The 10,573-nt window shown below is 36.3% G+C and overlaps 1 protein-coding gene across 1 annotated transcript in view; it reads left to right on the top strand.

The window, feature by feature from the left end:
• Position 1: 1 nt before the first annotated feature.
• The window catches only part of HCN1 (hyperpolarization activated cyclic nucleotide gated potassium channel 1), a gene marked incomplete at its 5' end in the record, with an annotated part of 444,560 nt that continues 433,988 nt past the window's right edge, over positions 2 to 10,573 (top strand). Inside the window, one exon of the mRNA XM_011959469.1 lies at positions 2 to 228. Coding sequence (XP_011814859.1) covers positions 2 to 228 — 227 coding nt within the window. The remainder of the gene's footprint in view (positions 229 to 10,573) is intronic.

Raw genomic sequence — 10,573 nt, 5'->3', positions numbered from 1 at the left:
GGACGGCGGCGGCGGAGGCGGCGGCGAGGAGCCGGCTGGAGGCTTCGAGGACTCCGAAGGGCCCCGGCGGCAGTACGGCTTCATGCAGAGGCAGTTCACCTCCATGCTGCAACCCGGAGTCAACAAATTCTCCCTCCGCATGTTTGGGAGCCAGAAGGCGGTGGAAAAGGAGCAGGAAAGGGTTAAAACTGCAGGCTTCTGGATTATCCACCCTTACAGTGATTTCAGGTGAGGGTTCCCGGTCGCCACCCCACCCTCCCTTTAGGCGCGCCCTCAAACGAGCTTCCCTGCCCTGGGAGGGGGGCGCCCCGTGGACTCGGAGGGCGGGCCGGGGGTGGCGCTGCCGGCGGCGTCGGCTAGGGCTGAGCAGGCTCCACTCGGCGCCTCCCGGTAGTTTCCACCCAGGAAGGGCTCGGAGGATGTGCTCCTGTTGCCCGGGAATCCCGGACGGGCTCTCCTCCTCGGCCTCCTGAACTTCGGGGACAGATCAGGGAAGAATGGAGGCCACGGTGACCGCCCTGGGAGGAGGCGAAGTTGTACCAGGGAAACTTTTACTTCAGAGACGAGAGTGTGAGGAAGCGGGCAGCCACGCTTCCTCGCGCGGCTCCCTGAAGTGTGGTCTCAACCAAGAGGGAAAAGGAGGCTTCTGGGGCTCTGGAGAAGGCGGGGTAACCGGAGACAGCGATTCATACGCCTGAGCAATTCCTGCCAGCGCTTGGCCCGGGGAGTGTGTTTAGTCTGTTTATCTTTATAGCCGCTGGGTATCCTGGCTGTGTTTTCTCAGGAACAGCGGCCGGCAGGCAAGAGAAGGGCAATTTGCACTTGGATAGTCCCCAACGTGAGGTCTCACCAAAGCCAGGCGCTTCCAAGCAGGGCAGGAGCGTGGCAGGAAGCCTGTAGTCCCCGAAACGGAGAGAGGGGTCGTTGCCAGAGCCCCCTTCCTGGAAATAGAGCGGCACCCTTTCTTGACCTTGACTGCAAATCTCTTTCAAAAATCTCTTTCACATCCCTCAGCTCGGGAAGAAGGACAGGAACACTGTCAGCAGGAAAACTCCGCTTTAGAGAATTAAAATTAAGACGTTTTCTGATCTTATTTGTCACCCAAGTATTCGTTCGGTGATAAGCATGTTTAGAGATTGTCAAATGAAGGTCGTGTAGTAGATCCTCTTATTAGCGTGAGCACGGTTATCTTAGGTCCTGAACAAGGCTGGACTTTCCATTTTAAAATCCAGAACTAGTAACTCTTAATAACTCAGGGTAATATTTATTTATTTATTTGGCCGAACTCGTTCGAAAAGAAAAAAATAATCAACTAAAGGAGTATGTGCATATACTAAGCATTCTTTATCGGATAAATACAGCAATGTCAACCAGCCTTGGAATTAGTTTAGAAACTAAGGGAAATTATCACCAACTCCATGCTTTAACGGGAGCTGTCCACAGTTCTGATTGACATTAGCTGTGAAAAAAACCACAGTCCCGCCACACAAAGGCTCATAGTGAATGTCTTTGCCTTCTTTGAGATGTTTATCGTCTCAGAAATCAGTAGCCTCTGTGATCTATGCACAGAGTGAATGGATTTTAGAAAGTGTATAATTTTAAGGTACTTATTTGTAAAAACACACAGCAAAGTCTAAAGGAGAATTTATAAAACCTAGTGAAGTTTATAGTCTAAGAGTTTGATTGAAAAATGTTCATATTAAAGAGATGTAATAAATAATCAAACCTGTTTCCTCCAGTAGGAAGATAGGGAAGCAAACTTATAAATGATCCTATTCTGAGATGTATAAGGTTGTCGTGTTCTTTGGAGTTTTAAAGGTGGGAATCAAGTATAGAACATTATCTCTTCCTCAGTCCCCAATGGAAATATAGTTCACCTCATTTTAAAATTTTTAAATGAAAATAATTTACATGAAAACAGCCTCCAGTCTTAATAGCAAAAATAAATGGGGTATTTCCAGAAATGTATGAGGTTCAATATTAACATGCAAAAATGCTGAACTTTGGACATGTAATTTCACTCAATAAAATGATTACATATGAAGCTTTTATTTCTTCAGCAATGTGAAAAGGACTATCCCTTTTCAAAATATCATACATCAAATAATTAAACTTTTTCCCACTTACTAAATAAAAACATAGGGCTGCTTTTCAGGAATTAGAATAGTGTCCAGAAGTCTTTTGAATGAATGGAATTACAGGATTCTCCTTATTTTCCCAAGGAAATCTTCTGAGACAAAATATCTCTTTAATAAAAACATTGTTACTGAACAAAGGAACAAATTGAAATCAGGTGATGATTTAATTTTATTATTCATTTCAAATAAATGGGAAATGATTAAAACGTGAGCTAATACTCTAAACTCCAGTGTGGAGAGTTTGGAATATTTGACTTTCCCTCATATAAATGGAAAAAAGAAAATGTCAGGCGCAAATTAAGCAGTTAGAATTATTTAGATCTTTTTAAACTGAAAGATACCTGAAAAAATAGATTTTATTTTATTTTTTTTTTTAGTTTTTTTTTTTTTTTTGAGACGGAGTCTTGCTCTGTCGCCCAGGCTGGAGTGCGGTGGCCAGATCTCAGCTCACTGCAAGCTCCGCCTCCCGGGTTCACGCCATTCTCCTGCCTCAGCCACCCGAGTAGCTGGGACTACAGGCGCCCGCCACCTCGCCCGGCTAGTTTTTTGTATTTTTAGTAGAGACAGGGTTTCACCGTGTTAGCCAGGATGGTCTTGATCTCCTGACCTCGTGATCCGCCCGTCTCGGCCTCCCAAAGTGCTGGGATTACAGGCTTGAGCCACCGCGCCCGGCCGAAAAAATAGATTTTAAAACAGAATTACAATATACACTGGTGTTCTAAAACAAACTAGAAAAATAATCATGTACTTGTTTACATTCAGAATATATTTACATCTTATTATTTCATTAATGTTTTTGTATGATCTCAAAGTTTTTGTATGATTTAGATAAGATTTTCTAAAGTCTAAACATGTCAAGAAAATGTAATGAAAAAACAAAAATATGAAAGACAAAATTCCAGCAGTATTTTTTTTTTCTACAGGAAAAGCAATGTGTGAGTAATTTTCAACAGATACTAGAAATGTTTGTGGTCATGATCTAGCCTTTACTTTAGGCCCTTTTCTGAGGATTCTTTCAGAGGGGTGCTTTACTGTAGTTCCTAAAATGCCACACTTAAGTTCATTAATTGTGTAACAACTGAGTGAGTGACACTTAAGAGTAATTTCCATGAAGACTGGGGAGATAGTGCAAATGAAGATATCCAGAGGATTCTTTTCCTTGACACTTTTAATAAGCATTTGCATGGCCAGAGAAGTTTACTATGTTCTTACTCCAGAGCATGTTATGACTTTAACACTGTTTCTAGTTTCCCTTCTCAGGATAATTTTTAAGACTGATAGCTTTCTACTTTATTTACCTCAAGGGACAAGGCTGTGCTCCCACTGAGACTTTCAGAGAAATACCTAGTGCCTCTTTTCCCCGCCAGAGCCCAAGAATGCTATTGCTGTGTCTGGCAGGTAGTTTCCTCTACCCCTGGTGTAAGTAGGGCAGAGATGCTGCATTTACCTTTTTCCTCAGGAAAAAGGATGATAATAGAAACCTTCAGAGAGTAAAAAAGAGTCCAGTAGTATCAGATACTGTTTGAAATAACTGAGTGGAAGCTACAGAATTTAGTAAACACAACAAGCTCATGTTTTTGTTTATACTGTGGTATATAAGCACCCAAACTAGGGAAAATAGGGATAGTTACTTAAAAACAAATGTAGCTCGATTTTTCTGTAGTGACAGCATGGTCTTACTTTTATTGAATTTCATGTGAACAACACACAGATACATTTAATTTGGAGGTTAAATATGATTTTTAAAAATTCATGGTGATTTTATATTAATTAGCTTGAATTTTACTATGGTTAAAAAGTGATGCTCGGCAAGCATTGTGCTTACACAGCCAATTGATAGTTGTGATATAATAATTTAAATAGATTGAAAGAATATTTAGAATACTTTTGTGGATGATTTTTATTATGCAAGCAATTTATCTTGGAAGAATTTATCACCAGACCATTTGCCATTTTAGGGATTCTGTCATTACTTTTTCCATCATGCTTACACAAAGGGACTTTTAAAAAGAATGCTCCTCTTCCATATATATTGCAGCCAATATCTTGCTCCTCATAATAGAGGCAGTTTTGTATCTTGACTTCTTATTTTTTTTTCCATTTCTTTTCATCATTAGTATGAGTGTGTGAAAAGCTTACTGTGTTATAAGTACCCAAGGACTCTAGAGATGGGAGTTACTTCCTGAAGATACTGTCACTTCCGATCTTCCATCTCTGCTTTGGATTGCAGCCGCAAATGTACTGATACCAGAGATCACTGATGTGTTCATTAGGGAAGGGAGGCTTCACTCATATTACACAGTTCATCATAGAACATTTGCTTCCAGGAGCTTCTCACAAGAAAACAGTTCAACCTTCTGGGGTTTAAAGACTAATTAGCCTACTGTTACATTTTCTTTGTGCTGAGCACACTCTGTATTCTGCCAGCAATGCTTCTTTTATTTGCTTTTCATATCAACATAGCCAAAATTAACCATAAGAATTTATTTTTTTTTCTCTGTTATGTGAACCTTTTTGTGCTTTATAAGTTCAGTTACATTTTTCTTAGTGGCTCTAGGAACTGTTAGACATAATGTGAAATTTCTTCAAAGATTTAAAGGTGTGAATTTATTTAGTTACTTTTTCTTAGTATACATGTAAGTTATGCAACTTTAATTTTTAGCAAATGTTTCACTGTTGCATTTAGTAGATATGATTTATACTATTAAATTATTGTAAGATGGTTTTCATTTTTTTCTGAGCAAGTTTCCCTTTAAACCTGCTTTTGGGGTATGATTACAAATTGAGAATCAGTGAAGAGGTACACTTTACCAATCATATTTAATTATGTGGACTTGGATTTACGAACGTGCCTGTTGAATAATGAAAGAAATTTAAATGCACTGGAAAGATACATTACTTGTTATTTGTATCATAGGTTCATTTATCTACTTGATCAAAAACCACAAACCAAAACAACATCACCACCAAAAAGCAAGATCAATAGTATTTGTAATTCTGCATTATTATACTCAGTGCACCTATGTCCTATAGTGAGCAGGAAGCCAGCAGAATGCATTTAGAATGATTTTCAGGTGAGATTCTTATTCTGAATATAATTCTTGTGTTTAGCAGATAATTCACTTCATTATTTAGAAACAACAATTGGGCTCAGGAAAAGGACTTTCAAATAGAGTCTCGTATAAGTATAGTGCAAATTATTGCAGATTATTAGCACTACACGAAGAGTACTGAGCATTTGCAGGGTCTGTGACAAATTTTCATTTTATCATTTTGTGTAAAGGAGTAACCATGAATTAGGCTGACACTATATATTTTAGTTGTAGAAATAAATAATAAAGAAAAAAGTCTGCATGCACTAAGAAAATTATATTTTCTCTAAGTACTTTTCTTCTAAAAATAATTTTCTTTGTGAAGTCATCTGATGTACAACTTACCGTTAGTTTTATAGGTAAAAAAATCAGGATTCCTGGTGCATCCTGGAATTTTATGTTTTTGCAAAATAAACCTTCATGGCTCTGTTAATTCTATTTGTATATATGTGCTACAGAAACTATTCAAGGGACATCTATATATGTAGAAGAATATATATAGAAGTAAAGAATATATATAGAAGTTGATTATTTTTGACTTGAGTGTTTATCTGATACATTTCACCCAACCTTGATAAAATTGATTTCATGACTCTTTCAAGTTATGTTAGTAAATTTTCTCATAGTATTTTTCTATTTTGTCTAATAGTTGACCACTCAGTTAAAGCAAAGAAGCAACATTACTCATACCTTAAATTTACAACTTATAATTTTATTTATATAAACCTAATTTTATTCTCAGGTCACTAGCTGTAACTCTGAAAACATAAGGCTGATTTTACGCACATACAAAGTTAGAAAATATTTATAAATTTTAGACTATCAGCTTTGTTGTATACAGTTATTCAGTATTTTAAAAAGTGCAACAGCAAACATCTTTGCACCTTACTCTTCATTATGTTTTGGCTAAACTTCAGGGAATGGAATGACTGCCTATGAACATTCTAGAGATTCTATACATATTGATTTGACCAATTAATACTGCCTCCAGTTTACAGATTTCTTAAAATGACAAGAATAATGTAGGTTCTCCAAGGTTGACATTCCTGTTGTGATATTTACAGTCTTATTTTGGGACAGAAAGCGTAACCTGGCCTCCATTTCATTCAACATAGAGTGACAAGAGTGATCTTTAAAAAGCAAATCTAATAATATTGTTATGCTCTTTAAAACCCTTTAGTAACTTCCCGTTACTCTTAGACTACATTTGACAAACTTTCTTTGAGCTTCAGGACCCTGCATAATGTCAGCCTATATATGCAGCCTCATCACATGCCACTCATTCCAGCACTGTGTTCCAGCCACTTGGGTACATTTTTAGCTCCTAGAACAACCTGTGTTCTCTCCTGCAACTAAGATTTTAATGTGATATTACGCCCATGCTTGAAATACTCTTTTCACTTTTTATCAGTCCACATAACTAGTTTCTACTCATCTTTTAGGTTTCCGTTTAATCATTGTGCACACACTTATTTTTCTATCTAGGCTTTCTGTTCAGCAGAATTTATAATTATTTTTATATGTGTCCCTTCCCTGGAATTTAAGCTATGCTAACTTATGAATCTTACTCAGTTTTACATTCCCAATGTTGTAAAAAAGTTCTTGCCAAACTTTCTTAGAGGCTTCATTTTTTTTTTCTTCAACTTTTATTTTAAGTTCAGGGGTAAATGTGTAGGATGTGCAGGTTTGTTAAATGGGTAAACATGTGCCATGGTAGTTTGCTGCACAGATTATCCCATCACCTAAGTATTACATTCAGATATGGTTTAACAGCTTTTTTGAGATGAAATTCATATTCCATACAATTCACCCGTTTAAAGTAAGCAATTCAGTGTTTTCTAGTAAGTTCACAGAGTTATGCAACCATCACCACAAACAATTTTAGAATATTTTATCATCCGAAGAAGAAACCCCATATGCATTAGCACTCACTTTCTTGCATCTCCCACCCTCCCGCTCAGCCTTAAGCAACCGCTAATCCACTCTCTGTCTCTGTAGATTTTTGCTTATTCTGAATATTTTATATCAGTGAAATCATGCAATATATAGTCTTTTGTTATTGGCTTCTTTCACTTAGCATAATGTTTTTTCAAGGTTCATTCATGTTGTTACCTGAATCAGTACTTTATTCATTTCCTTGCTTAAAAACATTCCATTTTATGAATATACTACCTTTAATTTATTCATTTATCAGCTGATGGACATCTGAGTTGTTTCTGCTTTTTAGCTATTGTAAATACTGCTGATATGAATATTCTCATACAAGTTTTTGTGCAGAGATGTTTTCGTTTCTCTTCAGAGTGAAATTTCTGGGTCATCATAACAGACCTGTAATAAATATTTATTGACTGAATGGACAAAGAATTATTCTCCAACCAGGTCATGAACACATTTAATCTTAGAGTTGATAAATTCAGATGAAAGCCCTTCTTTTTTCCTACAGTAATACCTGGTATCTACTTCCCACTGGCACCTGCAAGCATGTGCCCCAACTATTACATTTCCCTGCCTAATACACAGATGAATAAATGAAACTGCAGAGGAGTTATGTAGCATGAATATGGTGACATAGATAGTAAGAACTGGGCCAGGAATTCAGTTCTTATGAATATTAATTTTGTCACTTCAGCTCTTTTACATAATAAGAAACAAGGCTGCCAGTATAAATAATTCTCCAAACCTTCTGGGACACATGATGGATTGAACCTAATCATTTGTACTTCCTCCCTCTTGAAGTCACTCCAAAATAATATGAAAAAGCACAGATACATTGGTAAGTAGAAGAAAGAGGAGACATCAGAGAATATACATCTCAGGCACATTTGTAAAATAGGAAGTTAATAGAGAAATTATTTCACTTCCAGAATCCTTCACCCATTGAAATCCAGAAGAATTCAGGACTTGGAAGTGCCAGTTATGAAATAGTTCCAGGAAAACCAGACTGAAAACAGAATTAAATAAGGATTTCCTTAGTGAATACAAAACTCCCTGTGCTGACATTAGGATGCTTGGAGCCAGGTCTGTTTTTCTCAATTAGGAAACTGGAGAAAATACCTCCAAAGGGAGACATTTCAAAGTCTTCAGATAAAAAATCATGTTTATTGCCTAATCACCCTGCAAAAACTCCCGCATGTGTACATTGAGGCTGTAATTTTATTTTTGGTATGGCATTGGTTAATATGGAACTGAAAGCAAAAGATAACCAGACATTTGAGAAAAGTCTCATAGGCAAGACTAAATCAAACAGAGAAAGATTAAATCAAACAGCCAAAGATGGTCTAGAGGGATGGGATAAGGAGAAATGACAGTATTATAAAAAATGCTCCACAAATGATATCTTCATAAATATTTTATCTGTACAATAAGAACACATTGCTATGGAAAATATGGCAAGAAATTTAAAAAACAGCTCTTGGACAAAATGTGTTAGCAGATAAAGTCTAAGAAGTCTATCAGAATTAGAGCAAAAAGACAAAAGGGAATAGGAAATATAAGAAAATATAGCAAAATCAAGAACTAATTTATAAGGTCAAAATCTATCATAAGGTATTCTAGAATGATAAAAAAAGAGTGAAAAGGGACATATGGAATTAATGGAGACATTATTGATAAAATTTTCCAGATAGCAGCAACTGAAATGTCTGTTCTGAGGAACTCATGGAATACTTAGCATCATGAAAGAAAAAGACTATCCAAAGATCGTTACACAGAAGCTTTATAACACCATTGAATAAGGAACAAACAAACAAATGACTAAGACTTTTCAAAGAAAAAGTTACATACCAAGAAGTGGGAATAATACTTTAAGTTAAATGATGATGTAACAATATCTACAAAATTCTGAGAGAAAGTAATCTTGACAAGAAATCCATACCTTGCCATAATACAAAGTTTAAATAAAGATATTCAGAAATTAAGAACTCTAGTATTAACTACCCATGTACCCTTTCTTAGAAAGTTACTAGATGACATGTTCCTGCAAAACAAGAAATTACACCAAACAACATGAAGACATAGAAGCTAGGAAATGAGCCCTAACACAGAGAAACTTGAAGTCCTAGGAGTACCCCAGAATAGCTAGACTTGAAAGAAACCAGTCCAGACTGGGGCAGGAAAGCAAAGCGTTCTGGAGGAAGGCCTTCAGGATACAAAGAACGAATAGATGGATATCAGCACTTGATAAATAATGTTATTAGGTGTTCAAGAGATCATTTGGAACAAGATATTGATGACTTCCATATAAATATTTGTAGAGTACATTGGATACAAGTAAATAAACAAAAGACCTTTATTAACTCCAGAATGATCTAAAGATGTATATAAAAGGGAAACAAATCACAGTTCCTTGCTTGGTTCAGCAGTGCCTAATGCTTATTTGGTAATAATAATGTAAACAAGTTGACTGTTTTAAATAAAGTTTGCGACGCAATTATTCTAGGATGGTGGGCGGGCGGGAGAAACGTAAATGTGGTTTGGGTAATGTGAGAAAGCTAAGTCCTTGTCTTCCACAGTTGGAAACTAACAAATAGTATTTAAAATTGATAAATTAATTTCTCTTTGAAATATGAACTAAACACTAAAAGAAACAATTATGGTGGTTGAATTTGGAAAGTGATATGTAGGGCTAAAAGGAAAAGGGAGAGGCTTATATGTTCTCCTCATAATCCTTCATGCTATTTTGCTTAAAAAAAAATAAAGACTATGGGCATATGTTATTTTGAGGTAACAGTGTTAGGAACTGTTTAGGTCAGAATCCAAGCTTCACCATGTTAGTAACTGGACCTTAATTTTCTCGATTATAATATGAAGAAAAAATATATATATAAAATTTGTGGGGTATATAGTATATATAGTGTGTATATATACTACATATGCTATATAAACATTTCTATATATGTAGCGCTTAGAAGTTATGCTCTGCATTTAATGCTATTTTAAGAGTTAGTTATTTTTATGAAAGTAAAATTAAAACAGAATTAAGGCAAGTTAGCTGTTTGAAAAATTAAATATTCTCTAAGTATATACTCTAACCATTTCCATAAATACTGAAGAAAAAATATATATGAAGGAAGGGCCATGTAAATGGTGTGCTGCTGTTTCCTTTTTACCTTCATGCAAGCCCTGGCAGCAGAAGCCCTGATGTGCAATGACATATTTTATGTATGCTATGTGAAATTGGTCTAGTCATGAGGCACTTAGCGTTGGAAAACTGTGTTTTTTTTTTCCTTTTTTTTTATTTTTATTTTTAATTATACTTTAAGTTCTAGGGTACATGTGCATAACGTGCAGGTTTGTTACATATGTATACTTGTGCCATGTTGGTGTGCTGCACCCATCAACTCG

The sequence above is a fragment of the Colobus angolensis genome, unplaced genomic scaffold (genome assembly GCF_000951035.1).
Source record: "Colobus angolensis palliatus isolate OR3802 unplaced genomic scaffold, Cang.pa_1.0 Scaffold497, whole genome shotgun sequence".
Classification (NCBI taxonomy): domain Eukaryota; kingdom Metazoa; phylum Chordata; class Mammalia; order Primates; family Cercopithecidae; genus Colobus; species Colobus angolensis.
This window is presented reverse-complemented; position numbering and strand designations above follow the sequence as displayed.